Source organism: Hippopotamus amphibius, chromosome 7, assembly GCF_030028045.1.
Source record: "Hippopotamus amphibius kiboko isolate mHipAmp2 chromosome 7, mHipAmp2.hap2, whole genome shotgun sequence".
Lineage (NCBI taxonomy): Eukaryota > Metazoa > Chordata > Mammalia > Artiodactyla > Hippopotamidae > Hippopotamus > Hippopotamus amphibius.
The window spans coordinates 123,158,038-123,176,318 of record NC_080192.1 but is presented as its reverse complement, the minus strand read 5'-3'; the positions used below and the strand labels follow the sequence as shown (position 1 = coordinate 123,176,318).

General features: G+C 34.7%; 1 protein-coding gene across 10 annotated transcripts in view; it reads left to right on the top strand.

Annotated features, from left to right (window-relative positions):
* The window catches only part of BIRC6 (baculoviral IAP repeat containing 6), a 230,619-nt gene that overhangs the window by 151,764 nt on the left and 60,574 nt on the right, over positions 1 to 18,281 (top strand). For all 10 annotated transcript variants that reach the window (XR_009054583.1, XM_057740742.1, XM_057740738.1 and 7 more), the window contains 6 exons: positions 4,283 to 4,414; positions 5,360 to 5,527; positions 6,626 to 6,799; positions 8,171 to 8,367; positions 13,750 to 14,050; positions 16,189 to 16,406. Coding sequence is in view for 9 of the 10 variants with exons in the window: in XM_057740742.1 (XP_057596725.1) it covers positions 4,283 to 4,414; positions 5,360 to 5,527; positions 6,626 to 6,799; positions 8,171 to 8,367; positions 13,750 to 14,050; positions 16,189 to 16,406 (1,190 nt within the window). In the remaining variant the exon portion in view is untranslated. The remainder of the gene's footprint in view (positions 1 to 4,282; positions 4,415 to 5,359; positions 5,528 to 6,625; positions 6,800 to 8,170; positions 8,368 to 13,749; positions 14,051 to 16,188; positions 16,407 to 18,281) is intronic.

The window sequence follows — 18,281 nt, the reverse complement described above, 5'->3', positions numbered from 1 at the left end:
AAAACTTTGAAGTGCTGAGTTCAACCTCTATTTAGCAGTGCTTTGGTCCTTTAAAGTGTATTTGTGATCTTTAGTCATATCTTATGATATATTAACATGTGCATATGTATTTTATTAATATGTATGAAAACAAATAACCCAAAATTATTTAGTCAGTACTTTTACCCACTTCCTATAGCTTTTGACTATATTGCTTTCAAATAATAAAGGTTATATGTCTTTTTTTTTTCAAATTCTATTATTGTTTTTAAGCAATTTGATTATTATTATAATCAAATAATATGCCTTGTAGTTTTCTTCATGTTTCTTACAATTTGAGTTTTTTGGAGTTGAATCTGTGGGATTATAAATTTTATTAAATTTGGAAAGTTTTTGGCTATTAGTTTCTCCAATATATTCTGTCTCCCCATCACTCTCCTCTTTTGGTGATTCCAGTTACACAGTTATTGGACCTCTTGAAGTTGTTTCACAGCTCACTGATACTCTGTTCCTTTTTTCCCCATTTCCCCCTTATATTAAAAATTTTTTTAATTTATATTGCTCTATCTTCAAATTGACTTCAATGTCTAATCTGTTAGAAGTTCTCTCTGGTTCTTTTTCTTTTAATAAATTTATTTATTTATTGGATTTATTTATTTATTTTCATTGGCTGTGTTGGGTCTTCGTTGCTTGCACACGGGCTTTCTCTAGTTGCGGTGAGTGGGGGCTACTTTTCATTGTGTGTGGGCTCCTCATTGCGGTGGCTTCTCTTCTTAATGGAACACGGGCTCTAGGTGCGTGGGCTTCGGTAGTTGTGGCACATGGGCTCAATAGTTGTGGCTCATGGGCTCTAGAGCGCAGGCTCAATAGTTGTAGCGCACAGGCTTAGTTGCTCTGGGGAAGGGCTTGAACCCGTGTCCCCTGCATTGGCAGGCGGATTCTTAACCACTGTACCACCTAGGAAATCCCTCTCTGGTTCTTTTTTGTGTCCTTGTCTTTATTTAAAGTGTACAAGCTTTATTCTAGTGTCTTGAATATATTGGTCTGTTTATGTTCTTTTTTCTCATTTTCATTTTTATTAAGCAGTGTGTTACTGCTTTTTTATTTGCCTAGAAAATTTAATTGGATACCAGACGATATAATTTTTACTTTTCTGGGTGGTGGATATTTTTGTATTCTAATAAATATTTTTAATTTTGTTCTGAGATGTAGTTATATTACTTGAAAACAGATCATTATTTTTTAGGGCCGACTCTTAGAGTAGAACTTACTGGGATGATGGAAATATTTTATAAACCTACAGTGTGTAGTGCAATAGCTTTTAAGCATATAAAATGTGTCTGGTGAGACTAAGGCACTAAAGTTTTAATTTTAATAAACTTAATTTTAAGGAGCTACTGTATTGAAATAGAAATAAAGCACCACATTTGAAAATGGAGGTCTAGGGCTAATTTGGCCCCACTGCTGAGGTTATGCCCTTCTGGGAACTTTGTTAGAAATTCACTAGGCATTGAAAATACTAAGTATTCCAACCCTAATTTTAGAACCTGGGATTGGTTCCCGTGCTACTTTTGAGAAGTATTTTCCTTGCCCTTTAGGTGGTTTCCCTGTATGTAACACTCGTCAGTGTGCACTACAAATTCGAGGAGACCCTCTGTAGATCACTGGGGCTCTCTCTCTGTGCAGATCTCTCCTTCTTGGCAATGTGCCATGTGAACCGCTACCAAAACCCCCTTTGTCTTCCTAGACTCCCAGCTCTGTATCACCTTCAGTGATACCTGGGTTGTGCTGAACTGTGGTTTGGGAAATTTCAGGAAATAAGCTGGTGCAATCCTAGACCTTACTTCATTTGTTTCCACTTACCCAGGAATCACTGTCCTGCCTTCCTGATGCCCAGTATCTGAAAACTATTATTTCATATATTTTCCTAATTTTTAGTTATTTTAGGTAGGACAGTAAATCTGGTCTTTTTTATTTCATTTTGGCCAGAAGTGGAAATCCAAACCAGAACAATTTTAAATAGTAAATTGAGAAAAATCTTTTTCAGTGATACCTTTTAGTGTTTGAATGACATTTAGTGAGATAACACTATATAAACACTGTTTCTTGTTTTGTTATTTTTACTTAGGAGTCTTAGATAACAAAGTAATATAAAAATAAAGATATAAATTCTTATCACCTAATGAGCTATGATTGTGTGAATTTTTTATTACTTAAATATTTCCTTCTGACTTGTGTAACTCTTTTTGCCATTTGGGGTTACTTGGTTGTTTTTGTGAGAAAGTAAAATGTATCGTTACATTATATATTTATTACAGTAGTCCCCTGTTATTTGCAGAGGATACATTCCAAGATCCCCAGTGGATGCTTGAAACCACAGACAGTAGTGAACCCTGTATATACTGTTTTTTCTCATCCATACATATCTGTGATAAAGTTTAATTTGTAGATGAGGCACAGTAAGAGATTAATGATAATAACTAGTAATAAAATAGAACAATTACACAATATACTGTAATAAAAGTTATGTGAATGTGGTGTCTCTCTCAAAATAATCTCATTGTACTGTCTCACCCTTCTTCTTGTGATGATGGGAAATGATAAAATGCTTTTGTGATGAGATGCAGTGAAGTGAATGACATAGGCGTTGGGACATAGGTTAAGGCTCCTTTTGACCTTCTAACAATACATCCAAGGGAGGAACAGGAAAGGGATCATCTACTTTGGGTGATCTGGGTCATCCAGCCATGACAACTGACATTGATGATTGAATGTCAGGAGCAGATGGTGAGATGGTTGGGAATTCCAAGTGGGATGGAACCAGTGAGATTTCATCGTGATAGTCAGAGCAGCAGGTAATTTAAAACAAATGAGTTGGGCTTTCCTGGTGGCGCAGTGGTTAAGAATCCACCTGCCAATGCAGGGGACACTGGTTCGAGCCCTGGTCCGGGAAGATTCCCACATGCCGCAGAGCGACTAAGCCCATGTACCACAACTACTGAGCCCACACACCACAACTACTGAAGCCCGAGCACCGCAATGAAGAGTAGCTCCCACTGTTTGCAATTACAGAAAGCTTGTGTGTGGCTACGAAGACCCAACACAGCCAATAAATAAAAAATTAAAAAAAACAAAACTAAAACAAAAAACTTATGAATTGTTTATTTCTGGAATTTTTGATTTAATATCTTCAGACCACAAGTAACTGAAACCACAGAAAATAAACCATGGATAAGGGGGGATTACTGTATTTACAGTGTTAAAAAAATTTTTTTTTTTAATTTCACAAAAATAAAACAATCTAAAGGCAATCTGTAGTTTGGAAGAGTTCCAGAAATTGAGATCGTAGGAATATTTTCAGATATCCAAAGAAAGCTACAGAATAGGAGATAATACAAAAGATTTTATCATTTGATTTGTTTTATCATTTGATCATTTCACCCACTTAACATTATAATAAAGCACTGGATTATAACTGTGTTAAGTTAGAAGAGTAAAAAGAGAGTCTGTGTCAATCATATCCACTTAGTGAAAAACATATCAAAACAGTTCATCCAGCTTTTTGAGTTTCTTAATGGTTAAATAAGATCACTGTATTGTCATCATTTATTTCATGATTTATAATAGCAGGCCATATTCAAAAGCATGAAAGAAAATATGAATTCAGAGTAATAACTATATATTAAAGTCCTTAGTATTCATTCTTCAAGTACTTGTAAAATATATCACTTTATGTAAGATTCCTAACCAAATAAAAATAACAAAACTAGAAACCTCTGTTACTTAAGTTTGTTCCTTTATACTCCCATTTGTAGAAAAAGTAGAAGTCTAATGCAGTGCATTAGGATGAGTCCTGAGCTTGAATTCCATATGGCCCTTTATAAGTTGTATCAGTAACCTTGCTAAGGCTGTTTCCTTATTTTGAAACTAATATTTTTCTTTGATATGCGTGTTGTGAGGACTGAAATAGATGTAAGTGGCAAGCAGATTGAAGTATGCCTAAAATAAAGCAAATATTCTTGATAAGGGTTTTTAAAAATGCCTGTAGAGTTAATACTATTGTAGTATGTAATATTTCTAGAGATTGAAATTTGAATATCCTGGCATAAGGAGAGTGCCTTCCATTGATAAAATCAGCGAGAATTGAATGTCATACTTTCCTTCACAGCATTTCTTCCAGACATTTACATTGCCTTTGTATTAGTGATAATATAATCTCGTGTAAACGTCCCCTAAGATGTTTATTGTTTCCCTTTTTAATGATTTTGAAAAGCAACGTATTTTACTTAAAAATTTCTTATAGATACACCAAGTATCACTGCTAAACTAATAAGTGAACAAAAAGATGACAAAGAAAAGAAAAACCATGAAGAGAAGGAAAAAGTTAAGGCAGAAAATGGATTTCAGGACAATTACAGTGTTGTTGTTGCTTCAGGTATGCTTTCTTTTTTTTTATACTCTTGATTTTGTTTGGGTTTCTATAAAATGTAACAATTTATATTTACAAGAACTTCACGTAATGAAAAGTATTAATGCAAAAAGCTGGTGTAATGATATCTTAATATTAAATACACAATTATTGCACCAGAAATCCATTACTCTTTGGCATTGGAATTAGTAAACTTATTTTGTGCTTACTATATTTCATCAGATGTTGGACATGTGTAAATAGTTTAGATATTCCATTTCAGCTTGACCATGTATAGAGAATTATACTGAGAATTATACTCTTAAAAGTTCAGTAAGTGTTAAGGAATTTTTCTGTAACTTCCTTTTTTAAAAAAAAAAACAACACAACAAAATGAAAAAGTATTCTCTAGTTTTCTCTTATGATATTGTGCTTATTACATAAAATTAAAACATAAAAATCCACAAAAGAAAATTGGTTGAAAAATAGTTACTATTTGATGCAGGAAGAAGAAAAAGTGGCCAAGATAAGTGATAATTTTGGAGGATATTTTCCTTAACAGAATTCTTAGTTCAGAAGAGAAAGCTCAGCCTAGGTTGCCTTATTCCCCAAATAGGAGACCTATGTATTGGTTTAATCCATCCTATCTTAGAGAAAAATTAAGAACACAAGATTTTATATACATATTTGCACAAAGTTACTTTCTAGTAAATGGATGGCCATCTGTACATATCTCAGAGGGTATGGGGTTAATTTATACTTTCCTGGAAAATAGTTACACATGCAGTCAGTTATTCATAGAGTATAACAAATGACAAATAGAATCAAGAGATTAGATAGTAAATGAGAAGAAATAGTTCTATCTTTTGGCGTTAGTTGGGAGTGTGGCGTTTTAGTAATATATTATAGAAATACACTTTTACTTCATTAGTGTGCTGGCCGTATAAAATCTTCGTGATTTTTTTCTATTAGGGCTGAAATCTCAATCTAAACGTGCTGTGTCATCTACACCACCTCGCCCACCATCCAGGAGAGGGAGGACAATGCCTGATAAAATAGGAAGTGCTTCCTCAGGAGCAGAGGCTGCCAACAAAATAATTACTGTCCCTGTGTTTCACCTGTTCCACAAACTCTTAGCTGGTAACGTTCACAGTGATAAAACATATAAGAAATCTGAGTAATCTTACAAGTATACAAATCAGATGTGCAATCGCCAGAATCATGTTTAATCAGGTGCAATTGATGAGATAAATAATTTAGTAAGACTTTGTCCATACAGTTCCCTCCAAGAGAAGTGAGAATAAAAATGGAGTAATCTATTTCATACCCTTTTTAACACTGTAATGTTGCATTTTTACACTTTACTAGCTTCCTAAGTTTTGTTATGAATGTGCCATGAAATAATCAATAAAATTAATGTTTTAGTGTGTTCATAACAAGTTATATAGGATGCACCATGAGGCTGATTTGAAAGAACTAGTTCTAGCAGTGGAATTCTTAGATGTAGACCTGATAATTAAGCTTCCTCTCTACCTGAAACATATTCTTTGACCAATATACTTTCCATTGGTCAAGGTGATAGCCATTTTACGTCCATTTTTGTGCTGTATCATTATAATCAAATTGCCAAGTAACTTTGACTGGATTTTACCTCTTAGCTTTATATTGTTGATTTGTAACAGAGGTTTGTAAACTATAGTGGGTGGACTGGATGATGCTTTTTTTTTTTTTTTTTTTTTTTTTATTATTTTGGGGGGGGGGTACACCAAGTTCAATCATCTGTTTTTATACACATATTGGATGATGCTTTTTATAATAACATTTCTATAGGAGTACAGCTATGCACGTTCATTTACATGTTGTCCATAGCTTTTTTTCATGCTACAGTAGAGTTAGTAGTTGCAGCAAAGAGACCATATGGTCTCCATAGCTTAAGATATTTATCTGGCCTTTTATGGAAAAAATTTGCCAACCCCAGATTCATGGGAATGTTTCTTTTTTTCTGTTCGCCATGGCTCAGGAGATCTTGGTGGGATTTGGTTAGCAACTGATTAATTTGTATAGACATTATTCACATATGTCAGAAATAGATTTGAGTTTTATAAACTTTCTGTGGGCTGTTTTTAAATTGCTTTGAAATTGGTGTCAGAATCAGACTCTTACTTGTAATTTAGTAAAACATTTAAGTAAATGTCTCCCTCTTGGATTCCAGGTTTAACTTAGTTATGTCATTTTTAGGCCAGCCATTGCCAGCTGAAATGACACTAGCCCAACTTTTAACTCTGCTATATGACCGAAAGCTTCCTCAAGGTTACCGCTCAATAGATCTGACTGTTAAATTGGGATCTAGAGTTATCACAGACCCAAGTCTGTCAAAAACAGATTCTTTTAAAAGACTACACCCTGAAAAAGGTATGTGTATGATATTTCTTTAAAATTACAGTCTGTAATCTGAGCAAGCAGGGACTTCTATAGCTGATGACTTAATTTACATTTTTATTACATCAACTTGAGATACTTTTTTTCTTTATAACTGAGTTATTTGTAAATATAGAAAATTGCCATTATTTCCATTAGAAATTAATGTTAATTCCTTGTGTAGCATCACTTATTTTATGGGCCCATATGCTTTTTTTTTTTTTCCCTTTGGCTGCGTCTTGTGGCTTGTGGGATCTTAGTTCCCTGACCAGGGATTGAACCCAGGCCCTCAGCAGTGAAAGCGCAGAGTCCTAACCACTGGACAAGGGAATTCCCTAATTTTTAAAAATATTATTTCTGCATGAGCCATGTGAATTGTTCATAGTTTTATAATCAAAGTGAGAACCCCAATTTAGAATTTCCAATTTACTGATAATTTATAGTGAGTGATATTTTGTGCTCAGAAACATTTTTTCCCTCAAACAAAAGTGGAATCATACGTTTTCTTACCTTTTTGTTTTTATATATCCAAGTAAATATTTCTAAATGTGCATTTTCATTGCCTATTTTTTATATGGATATAACAATTTATCTGTTTTGCAGTTGTTAAAGCATTCTGATTGTTTCCAGTTTTTTACTACCCTAAATGCTATTTAAGAAATTATTGTCAAAGTGTGGATATGGTGTCATTTATCTTCAATTTTTCTTGTGATTAAAATTCAATATTTAATTATTAGCCTTTTAATACATTTTCTTTGCCCACATTTTCAGCAAGATTATTTGTGTGTTTTAATGTTTGTAGAATCTGGTTATTTGTGAACATAAGCTTTTGGTTTTCCTCTGTGAGTGATTCAGCATTAGCCAATATGGTATAGTTTTCAGTTTTCAGTAAGAGAAGTCTTTGTCATTATTCAGTTTTTCCTAATTGGATACTTTAGAGCATAACATGCACATACATTAATATTTTCTGGAGTCTCTGATGTCTTACTTATTTGCGCTAAAGAACAATACGTCTCAAACTTCAGTATGCTTGTAAATCACCTACAGAACATTATTAAAATATAGATTCCTACTCAGTAGGTCTAGGGTGGGACCTGAGAGTCTGCATTTCATAAGCTCTCAGGCTGATGCTGATGCTTATTGGTTCATGGTCCATTCTTCAAGTAGTAAGACTATTGGGAGCAACAGCAGAAGTTATTTAAACATTTTTGTAGCATCTAGTCTTAAAATAGCTATATCTGAATAACTTAAGTCAGTTATGCTCTTTAGTTGAGTAGAGAGATGACAATAATATTTGCTTTGTAAGTGAAAAAGTAGTATAAAAATAGATCCTCTCTTAACTGTTGCTTGCAATTATTCTTCTAGATCATGGAGATTTACTTGGTAGTTGTCCTGATGATGAGGTTCTCACTCCAAGTGATGAATGTATGGATGGAATATTGGATGAATCTTTACTTGAAACCTGTCCCATTCAGTCACCATTACAAGTTTTTGCAGGAATGGGTGGACTGGCTCTTATTGCAGAAAGACTACCCATGCTATATCCAGAAGTAATTCAACAGGTAAGATTAGATTCCTAATTAATTATATCATTCCATGGCAGAGACCTTCTATTTTTTGGTTTGTGTTTAACTTTTGGAAGTACCCTTTCCCTTAAAGTCTTTGAGAACTGTATAAGTCTCTCAAAGCTCAGCCTGCATGGAGCTTTGTGAAAATTAGTTTTGTGCTGAAGAAATGTTGAAGACCAAGCACATTTGCCAGGGTCATCACACTGTAACATTTTTGTTTCTGTGCTTCTTAGGGTGTGATATTAATTATGGATATTACTGGAAATAGAGTGACATACTATATACTTCTACTCAAATATACTATGTCTTTTTGCTTAACTTTTCTTCCTAAGTGCCATTTTCATTTAAGTAGTTTTTTAAACATTAACTTAACCTCTGTTCATTAATGTACTGTCATTGAGGTGTATACTTTCAGTATTCTTTTTATTAATGGTGGGGGGAGTGTGATGCATGGAAAGTTGTAAATACCAAGCTCTTTACCGATTGAGGTAGGGGAATTATTCTTTCTAATTTTTATCTACTGTGTGTGTGTGTGTGCCTGGATTAGTTTCCTAGGGCTGCTGTAATAAAGTACCACAAACTGAGTGGCTTAAAACAACAGAAATTTAATTTTCTTAGAGCTCAGGAGGCTGTAAATCTGAAATCAAAGTGTCATCAGAGCCATACTCACAATGAAGGCTCTAGGGGAGAATCCTTTCTTGCCTCTTCTTAGCTTCTGGTTATTGCTGGCAGTTAATGGCATTCATTGGCCTATAGCTGCATCACTCCAGTTGCTGCCTGCCTTTTCACATGGCCATCTTTCTTTTGTGCATCTGTGTGCCTCTGTATCTCCCTCTCCTTATAACAATGTCGTTCATTGGATTTAAGGTCCACCCTAAGCCGGAATGACCTCATTTCTTAATTGATTACATCTGCAAAGACCTTATTTCCAAATAAGGTTGCATTTACAGGAACTGGGGGTTAAGACTTGAGCATATCTTTGGGAGGATACAGTTCAGTCCACAATAATACCTAATCTGTAAATGGTTATTACTTACCTGCTATTCAAAGACCTTATGATATTTTTATTGGTATTTTAAGATGATATAACCATGATATTAGATGACTATCACAAAAATATTAGTAAAATTTTATTTCTTTCTAGAAAATATAATGATATAGCCAAAAGTCTGAAATGAAAAAAACTCCAACAGTCTCAAGATTATTGTTGCTCAATGAAAATGACTTTCCTAATTCAGTATTCAGTATAGTTTATTATATTGATTGGAAGTTGGGTGCTGCTGCTGTAATAAATATCTAAAAGAGTGGAAGTGATGATAGAATTGTCAGAGTGTGGAAGAATTTTGAGGAGCGTGATAAAAAGAGTACTAGATTGCTTTGAACAGACAATTAGTAGAAATATGGATGGAAAGCCTTTGCCTTTGAGGGCCCAGTTGAAAATGAGGATCATGCTGAAGAGAACCTGTATGTCATAGAGAATACTTAAATTGGCTTAAGCAGACTTTTGGTAGAAATATGGGTGCTAAAAGTGCTAATGTTGCAGCTTAGAAAGAAATGAGGGACCTGTTATTGGAAACTGAAGGAAAGGGGATCCCTGTGTTTTGGTGGTAGAAATCTTAGCATATTTGTATCCTGAAAGTGAAAAGCAGTATTTATAAGTGATGAACTTGGGTATTTAGCTGAATTTCCAACCCAAGTGTGAAGTTACCTGTTTTCTTCTTGGTGCTGATAGTAAAATGTGAAAGGAAAGAGATAAATAGAGTGAAGAACTATTAAGCAACAAGCAACCATCACTTGACAATTTGAGCAATTCTCAGCCTATCCAGATTGCAAAAGATGCTAAAATTAGAGATTCACTGTCATAAAAGCATGTTCTGGAGAAAAAGTCAAGGATGTGGCTGTGGTGCCTCAGGAAAATCAAGATGCTAGTGCATTCAGTCACACAGAGGGCTGTTTGAAGAGATCAGTCATATTATTTGTGGATCCCCTCAGCCATCTAAACAGAAGCCATGAATAGAGTTGTGTGACAGTGGTGGCAGAGTCAAAGGAGGAGATATGACGATGGAAGCAGAGGTTCAGATGAAGCAGCCAAAAGCCAAGGAATGTGAACAGCCTCTAGAAGCTGGAAGATGCAAGGAACTGACACTCCTGAGAGCCTCCAGAAGGAACAGTCGATATTTAGGCTCAAAAGCTTTGATTTTAGCTCCGTAAGACTTTTTGGATTTCCAATCTCTAGATCTTTAGGATAATAAATTTGTGTTGTTTTAAGTAAGTTTGTGGTGATGCGTTGGAGCCAAGCTTATAGGAAATGAATACAGATGTTGGTCTGTACTTTCTTAGGATGTTTTTGTCTGGTTTTGGTATCAGGGTAATACCATCTTATAGAATGGGTTGGGAATTTCTAATATTTCATATTAAGAAAAACTTAGATGGATTTTTCAACAGATTAAACACTAAAGATTACTAAATTAGTGCTAGAGAAGATGCGTCAAAAGAAATCATCCAAACTGAAACACAGAATGTATAAGGAATGAAAAGAACATAAGAGCTATATGGACATGTAGCTAGAAGTGAAAAATTCTGATGTGAATTTATGGGTGCAGAAAAAGAGTGGATTGAAACAAGGACAGAAACAGTATTGAAAGGAAGAAAATTTCCAAAACTGATATAAAACCTCAATCCAAAATTCAAGAAGCGCTATAAACCCCAAGCAGGATATTCATGCCTAAGAACGTTATGATAAAGTGCTAAAACAAAAATAAGAGAAGAGCTTAAAACCAACCCAAAAGTAGTCAACCCATTTCTTTCAAAACTGTAACAATAACACTGACCGCTAACCTTTCATCAGAAACCTTGGGAGCCAGGGAATTACATCTTTGAAATGTAAAAACACAAAAAAATCTGCCATCCTAGAATTTTATACCTAGTGAAGAAAATTTCATACATTTCCTTCAACCACCACTACTCTTTCCATAAAAGGTAAACTGGTAATGCAGAATAACAGGTATAGGATTAACTCTCTTGTATATATAAACTCTGGACAGACTATTAAAAACAAACAAAAAAACAGTTTAAAGGCTCTGGAGAGTGACCAGAAGAAGGCACATAATGGAGAGAATTTAAACACAAAAAGAATGAAACCATATTGGGTGAGATTATGTAGGGCAGGATGATGGAACTCATGCAAAAGTTGCAGAGGAGTTTGATTCTTCCATCCTGGCTGGAAATTAAAAGGGGAGGAATTCAGAAGGGAGGGAGCTATAGACGGGGGAGCTCCAAATTCTGCACATGAATTTCTGTACAACTGTAGCTGACTCCTGAATTATGGATACATAGGATTCTTGAGGGAAAGCTAGAAGGGTGAAAGAGCGATCCAGAGATTTCAGCATCTGTCCAGCATGGAGGAGATAGAATTTGCAGTTCTATTCCCTCCAAGTTAGAGGTAAAAATCTTGGCTTTTCTATTGAAAGTGCAAATGAGTCGCACATTAAGAGTATAGATGGCATCCTGGTAATTAGAGATTCACTTGAGAAATGAGAGCAAAACCAAAATAGACTCTCCTAATAAATTTACAGAAGCCACCATAAGTTCAAGTGACCCACCAGTAATTTAACTATTTTCTAAAATAAAACCAAACACACTGCAGAGCGTGAGTATAGAATTAAGAGTTACTACAACATCTCATCAGCAGTGTATGGTGTGTAATAAAAAAATTACCAGATATGCAAAGAAATAAGAAAATGTTACCTGTGGTTAACAGTAAAATAAGTCAGTGAACAGATCTTATTCACATTTTGCCAGTTATCCCTGTAATGTTCTCAAGGACAAAAGGAAAAAAATTCAATTTCTTTTGCATAGTTTGAGGGAGGTTGTCGTCAGAGATTCAATTTAGGATTATATATTGCATTTAATTGTCTCTTTTATCTCCTTTAATCTGTAATAGTTCTGTTTGTTTATCATGACCATAACCTGTGGAAGAGTACAGTCTAGAAATTTTGTCTATATATGTAGTCACGTGTGTGTGTGTGTGTGTCTATATATGTTTTTCCTAGATTTGTTTACTCATAGGGCATGGAATCAGACTACCCCCAGAAATGTGTACATACCTGTATCCCATATCTGTTTTTTTTAAGCTCTTTATTGGAATATAATTGCTTTACACTTTTTTACCATCATTTGAGGCACACCAAAGTGAATCAACTGTATTTATACATATATCCCCATATCCGCTCCCTCCCGCGACTCCCTCCCAATTCTCCCTGTCCTGGCCCTCCAAGGCATCACCATATCTTTTTAAAATACCATTTCCACTAAAGGAAATCAGTGCCCCTTGGAAAAAATTCTAGGATTGGGACAGAGAATGTAGAAGATGAGCCTAGATACAAAATCCTGCTTTATGGGGGTTCCACTGGCCATATCTGATTCTGCTTGGGCATCAGATAAAATGATAGTAACAGATTATAACTTATAAAGTTAGAATCCATATTGATATAAATTAATGAATGAATGGATAAATAGATGAAGAAGAAGGATTTTGTGTACAGTTCAGTGCCAGCTAATAAATGTAGAAGGAATGATAGAAGTAGAAAATCACCATTTCGCAACCACCATAATAGTTATTATTTCACGCAAGCATTATAAAAATGCTAACTCTAATGATGAAAGTTTAGTGTAAAACAAGATATTTACATAGTTTCATAGAATCTGTCTACAGATACTTAACTAATTACAAAGGAGAAAAACTGACTTTTAGAGTAGAGCTACTTGGCAGACACCACCATACTCATGGTATCATGTAACTCATTTTAAAGAACCTGTCCTTTTATTGATTTTTTTAACATTTTAAAATTAATTAATTTTATTTATTTATTGGCTGTCTTGGGTCTTCATTGCTGCACACAGGCTTTCTCTAATTGCTGCGAGTGGGAGCTGCTCTTCATTGTGGTGCATGGGCTCCTCATTGTAGTTACTTCTCTTGTTGAGGAGCACGGGCTCTAGGCGCGTGGGCTTCAGTAGTTGTGGCTCATGGGCTCTAGAGCACAGGCTCAGTAGTTGTGGCACACGGGCTTAGTTGCTCCATGGCATGTGGAATCTTGCCAGAGCAGGGCTCAAACCCGTGTCCCCTGCATTGGCAGGCGGATTCTTAACCACTGCACCACCTAGGAAGTCCCCTTTTATTGATTTTTTAAAAATTATTTTATATTGGAGTATAGTTGATTAACAATGTGTTAGTTTCAGGTGTATACCAATGTGATTCAGTTATACATCCTTTATTAATTTTTATGTTCTTATATTTTAAAGAGATCATTTCAAGTCTTTAATTTGAATCTGATGTTGAAACATACAAATAGCCAAACAAAATTGTTTTTTCTTTAGGTGAGTGCTCCAGTTGTAACATCCACCACTCAGGAAAAACCAAAGGATAGTGATCAGTTTGAATGGGTGACTATTGAACAGTCAGGGGAATTAGTTTATGAAGCACCAGAAACTATTGCAGCTGAACCTCCACCTATCAAGTCAGCAGTGCAGACCATGTCTCCCATACCTGCCCATTCTTTGGCTGCTTTTGGATTATTTCTTCGTCTTCCGGGCTATGCTGAAGTGCTACTGAAAGAGAGAAAACACGCCCAGTGCCTTCTTCGCTTGGTTTTGGGAGTGACAGACGATGGAGAAGGAAGTAAGTGTTCAGTGTTGTTAATGAAATTTAATGTAGGTAGGTTGTGTAAAATTATGCAGATCATTGCCTACTATTCATCATTTATTTATTTCATAGTTCAGTTACTAGATGATTTCTTATTGGCAGCTGAATTCCAATGAGATATAATAAATCATAAAGAATCTTCATTTCCACTTCTTTATTCATTCAAAAGGTATTTATTGAGTACTTACAAAACTGTTGGGCATTGTTGGAGGCATTTTAAGATGAAGCAGGTTATTTAGATCCTGCCATCAAGTAGCTTATGTGCTCCAGTAATAGCAATGAGGAATGTATATACACATATATACTTAACAAGTTATAAAAGCCTTCAGAGAAGTATAGTATTATGGAGGCTTTACAAGTGTGAGATTATTTCCTTACTACCCAGCAATGTGAATAACATAGCATTGTAGTTTTTAGTGGGGCCTTGAAGGAAATGTAGGTTCAAAATGGTTACTTCAGAAAGAAGGAATGATTTGAGCAGTGTTTATATGCTCATATTAAATGAGAGGGGATAAGTTGGCTGATGAAATTTGCATAAGGCAGCACTGAGAACTCATTTAAAAAGCTGTTATTGATAACATCATGAAAAGATTTCTTAACTTCAGATTTTGTTCTGAATAGCAATTAAGATTTATTAAAATATGTTAAGTGAAGTAGTGATGTGATGAGAATCTTTTAAAAGAATTCTTCAGAGAATCTTATAGCAATATTTAGATTAAAGAGAACAGAATGAAAAAAATAATATAATAATATATAATATATTTTATAATAATAATAGAGAATAATAGAAAGCTATGGTGATTATTTCCATTGGGCTGGCAGTTTTGTTAATGGAAGGAAACAAAGAAAAATCATAGGGTAGCCTAGCAAGTATATTTCTATTTGGTTTACCTCTAATTCTTCAGTCAATGACTATTACATTTGAGAATTTGTATTTTTTATGTTACTTTAAAATCATGTGCTTTTGATTAGAGGTGATATCTTTCACATGCCATTTAGAAAGTATAACTTTTAAACCCTGTACTCTCTCTATATATAATCCAATTAAATTATATGAATTTATTCATGAATCCTATAACTCTGAAGCTATTGAGTATTCAGTGTATGTACTTTTTATTTTGTATTTTCATATTGATGGAATTCTTCAAAAATGTTGACACAGGGACTTCCCTGGTGGACCAGTGGTTAAGACTGTGCTTCCATTGCAGGGAGCGTGGGTTTGATCCCTCGTTGGGGAACTAAGATCCTGTTGCAGCCAAAAAAAAAAAAAAAGTTGACATAATTTTAAATATTGTTGTAATAATTATTATTAAATCACTGTGTCTATATACTAAATAAGTCCTGGTTGTTTGGTTTCATATATAAATTGTATGTACTTACTTTAGTACATCAGGAGTTTCTAATTGCATGATCTGATTTTTTAAGTAGCTGGAGGGATAAGAACCATGGTATTTTAGGACTCTGTTATGAGACAGTATGTGTAACACTAAACTGAAAAGGAAAAAGAATTGTCTCTAGGCCATTTCAAACTATTTCTAGTGAATATACAATGAATGTTTATTAAAAAGCATAATTCTGATATACCTTTTTGCAGTAGTTGTCTGATCTACCATTTGTGTAGAAATGGTTTTTGTTTTTGTTTTGTTTTTTTACATTTAACACTACTCTCTAGCTAGAACATAGTAGAAAACTTTATTGCAAACAAAACAAAATTGTTTCACTCTTGCATTCTGGTTGAAACTGCTTCCAAGGCAAGCAGTTACTTTCATACTCTTGAAAGAAAATTTTAATGCTTCTTTTGTAGTGGTTACTTTTTAGTTTAAATTCTAGATTATAATAATTTTGACATAGTCTGTAACTAGAATCATAAGAGTATATTTCAGCTTTCTTTTGGAGTTCATGATGTCTTCTTACCGAGCTTTTCTAGACACTGTTTATTTACTAAACATTAAGGTATCACTATTTCATTTGTGCTATTTCGTGGTTGTTTTCTAATAAATATAGTGATGTAGTTTTATATTACATTGTCATTATAAATTTGTGAGCTTGTGTGCTGTTCCTTATTGTGTTTTTAAATATTTTTAATTTTGAGTTATCATCTCCTTTTAATCTAGGCCATATCCTGCAATCTCCATCAGCCAATGTGCTCCCAACCCTTCCTTTCCATGTCCTTCGTAGCTTGTTTAGCACTACACCTTTGACAACTGACGATGGTGTGCTTCTACGGAGGATGGCATTGGAAATTGGAGCACTGCACCTCATTCTTGTTTGTCTCTCTGCTCTGAGCCACCATGCACCACGAGTTCCAAACTCTAGCCTCAATCAAACAGAGGTGGGTTCAGTTTTAATTCTTTAGATTATGAAAAACTAAGTTAAATTCATTGAGTACAAACATAGTTTTTTCTGAAGTAATTCGTATTTCAGAGATTTGAGTGGTTTTTTTTTTTTGCTCCTAGAACAAAAGATATTTAAATGAGAAACAGTGAACTAATTGTTCTCTTCTCTCTTAGGCTCTTTCAGAAAACCATACGTTAATCCATCTACTTAAAAAACAAAAAAAGATTTTATGGCTTAATAAGCTATTTCTGATGTACCAGAATATGATGAATTTATACTGTGATCCCTTTTCCTTTCCTTTCTAGAACTTTAGAGAATCATATAATGAATGGAAGGTTCTAGTCAGTACAGTAAGACAAAAAAAGAAGAAAGAAAAAATAACCCTGATTATTTCGAGACAATTTGATTTTCTCTGTAGAAATTCCAAAAATAAATAATGGCATAAGTGAGTTTAATGAGGCTATAATTTCCAGTTTTAATATATAAAAAATAAGTCATTTCTGACTTATTTTGAAGTCAGAAATATACCAGCAACAGACATAAAATGAGCTTTTTAAAGATGTCTTTTAGAATAGCATCAAAAATAGAAAATACCAGACTTCCCTGGTGGTCCAGTAGTTGACTCTCCGTGCTTCCACCTAAATAGATATTTCTCCAAAGAAGACATGCAGATGACTAACAAACACATGAAAAGATGCTCAACATCACTAATCATTAGAGAAATGCAAGTCAAAGACACAGTGAGGTATTACCTCACACCAGTCAGAATGGCTATCATCAAAAAATCTAGAAACCATAAATGCTGGAGAGGCTGTGGAGAAAAAGGAACCCTCCTGCACTGCTGGTGGGAATGTAAATTGGTACAGCCACTATGGAAAACAGTATGGAGGTTCCTTAAAAAACTAAAAATGGAACTACCATATGATCCAGCAATCCCACGACTGAGTATATATACCCAGAGAAAACCATAATCCAAAAAGAAACATGTACCACAGTGTTCCTTGCAGCACTATTTACAGTAGCCAGGACATGGAAGCAACCTAAAGCCCATCAACAGATGAATGGATAAAGAAGATGTGGCACATATATACAATGGAATATTACTCAGCCATAAAAAGAAATGAAATTGAGTTATTTGTAGTGAGGTGGATGGACCTACAGACTGTCACACAGAGCGAAGTAAGCCAGAAAGAGAAAAACAAATACTGTATGCTAACTCATATATATGGAATCTAAAAAATTGGTTCTGATGAACCCAGTGACAGAGCAAGAATAAAGATGGAGATGCAGAGAACGGACTTGACACAGGGTAGGCAGGGGGTGAAGGGGAAGCTGGGACGAGGTGAGAGAGTAGCATTGACACATATACACTACCAAATGTAAAATAGGTAGCTAGTGGGAAGTTGCCGCATAACAGGGAGATCAACTCAATGATGGGTGATGACTTAGAGGGCTGGAATAGGGAGGGTGGGAGGGAGTCGCAGGAGGGAGGGCATATGGGGATATATGTATAAATACAGCTGATTCACTTCGGTGTACAGAAAAAACACACAACAGTGTAAAGCAATTATATTCCAATAAAGAGCTTAAAACAAAAAAACTCTATGCTTCCAGTGCAGGGGGCACAAGTTCAGTCCCTGGTCAGGTAACTAAGATCTCACTTGCCACGGGTGGTGCAGCCAGAAAAACAAAGAGACGATATCTATAAATAAGTCTGAAAATTATTTGTAATACCTCTCCTCATAAAATATATAAAACTTTTTAAAAAGGCAGTTATTAATTAGACTTCAAGAAACTGAAGTTTCTATGTTTACCTCTCATGAAGTAGAAAATACATTTCATTAATATTTCTTCCCAAATTGATTCTTTT